Raw genomic sequence first — 1,729 nt, forward strand, 5'->3', positions numbered from 1 at the left:
TATCATTCATTATATGTTGCATTTAAAATATGCATGACATGTGCATTCGGTACATATAGCAAATGCATCATCCATGCACAACTACAGCCAGGTTTTACAACAAACTATAACTAGCTTTTACAAAAAAACTACAGCCAACTTGTACAAAAACCAGCAGACATCTTTTACAAAATATAGATAGCCCTTCCTTCATCTTTGTCAAAAACCAAAATCCACCATATCTTCTTCTACCTTTTTCCATCTACTATAGGAAAGCCACACCTAATGCTTGAGTAATTATCTCAAGTCCTTCAAAACAACCCTTTTGCTTTAAATATGCAATGGTTTCCATGACCAACTCCAATGACACTTCTAGATTCTTGGGCAGTTGTGCGTTCCTCCTTAGGTTATTCTTCCCTAGATGAGGGACCTTGTAACTATTCTGGCCCTTAACCTTGAGAATTTCTACCATGCAACTTTGCAAAGACAGAAAAACATTGTCTAAAGTCTGTGGAGATAAATCATGAAATGATTTCTCCACAGCTTTAATCAAGTCATCAATAGTCTTGCATGCAGTCTGCACTTGTAGTGACTGTATCGCTCTGAACCATCCCAAATCGTTAACATTGGTGTCTGGAGAGCATGGTGGCTGCTGCACAAGTGACATGGAAAATCCATGTTGCTGTGCAGCAACCTTAAAGTCTGGGTCAGTGTCTTTGATGTGTGGCTTTGCATTGTCTTGTTGTATCCTTATTCTTTTACTTGCCCCCTCTGGCCATTTCTCAAAGATAGCAGGTATGATCTGTGGGTGGACATGAAATGCATGCATTTAAGACATAAGTGCACATATTTGCAATACATTATCTGGTGTGTTCAAGATATAGGCAAGCTTGAATGCAAATTATATGTGCATATATTAACTGCATTTATAAAGTGCATACATTACCTTGTTGATCAAGCATTGCTTGGTGACCTCCTTTGTTATGCTTTCAATTGGTTTAGTCTCCATTGTTCCAGCAACCCTGTTCTTACTTGTTCTTTGTGCTGCAACCTGTTTAGTGAATGGAAAAATGCCAATTTTTCCATCGAACAATACTTCTCCATTTTGACCAAACAATGGTCTGCTCACTGCACACATGAACATAATCTTCGATATGAACTTCTTGTTCTTACATGTTCTGTGGGGCTCTGCCTCACCAGGTGCAAGGTAGAACCTTTGGCTACCTTGAGTGATGTAAAACCATTTTTCATCAATATGGATGGTGTTATCCATGTTCCTGAACATGATTCTGTTCAAAATTCTATCCAGTTCTAATGATTGCAATGTGAATCTCAATCTCAGTAGCATATGATCAGCTGTTAAGTTGGGCTTAATGGCCGAAGTATGAGGCCTAATGAGGCCTGCTTGTACCCATCTCCAAACAGTTGTTTTGGAGCATTTAAGAGCATTTGACAGGCTAAGTAAATTGCTCCTCTTGGTAAAGTGAATGGTTTTGAGTAATTCAATATCTAAAACAATTTTCTTAGGATATTTTCTCATTTTTCTTTGACTCACCAACTGAATAACTTCTCCCTTTGCTTGTTGTTTCTTCGCAGCGTTCCAGTACCTCGTTGTGGTTTGACGACAAATTTTGAACTTCAACTGAGCTTCCTTCAATGTGCCACGGGGTGGTACTCCGTTGACGCACTTTCCAATGATGAATTGAACCACTTGGTTCTTAAATTCTGAGGAATACTCAGTTCTTGCCAT

At 38.9% G+C, this 1,729-nt stretch overlaps 1 protein-coding gene across 1 annotated transcript; it reads right to left on the reverse strand.

Annotated features, from left to right (window-relative positions):
* Window positions 1-244: 244 nt before the first annotated feature.
* On the reverse strand, window positions 245-1,729 carry LOC121754350. The gene is made up of 2 exons (XM_042149727.1): window positions 926-1,729; window positions 245-781 (listed from the first exon to the last, which is right to left on the reverse strand). Exons 1-2 carry the CDS (start codon window positions 1,727-1,729, stop codon window positions 245-247), a joined length of 1,341 nt encoding a protein of 446 aa, XP_042005661.1.

Source organism: Salvia splendens, chromosome 11, assembly GCF_004379255.2.
Source record: "Salvia splendens isolate huo1 chromosome 11, SspV2, whole genome shotgun sequence".
Lineage (NCBI taxonomy): Eukaryota > Viridiplantae > Streptophyta > Magnoliopsida > Lamiales > Lamiaceae > Salvia > Salvia splendens.

What these genes read in the sequence shown, in the direction of transcription:
- LOC121754350 (XM_042149727.1), bottom strand. Translation starts at nt 1,729, where the DNA reads ATGGCAAGAACTGAGTATTCCTCAGAATTTAAGAACCAAGTGGTTCAA. An exon ending in AGCAATGCTTGATCAACAAG is followed by an intron (nt 782 to 925) that starts GTAATGTATGCA and finishes GTCCACCCACAG; the next exon opens with ATCATACCTGCTATCTTTGA.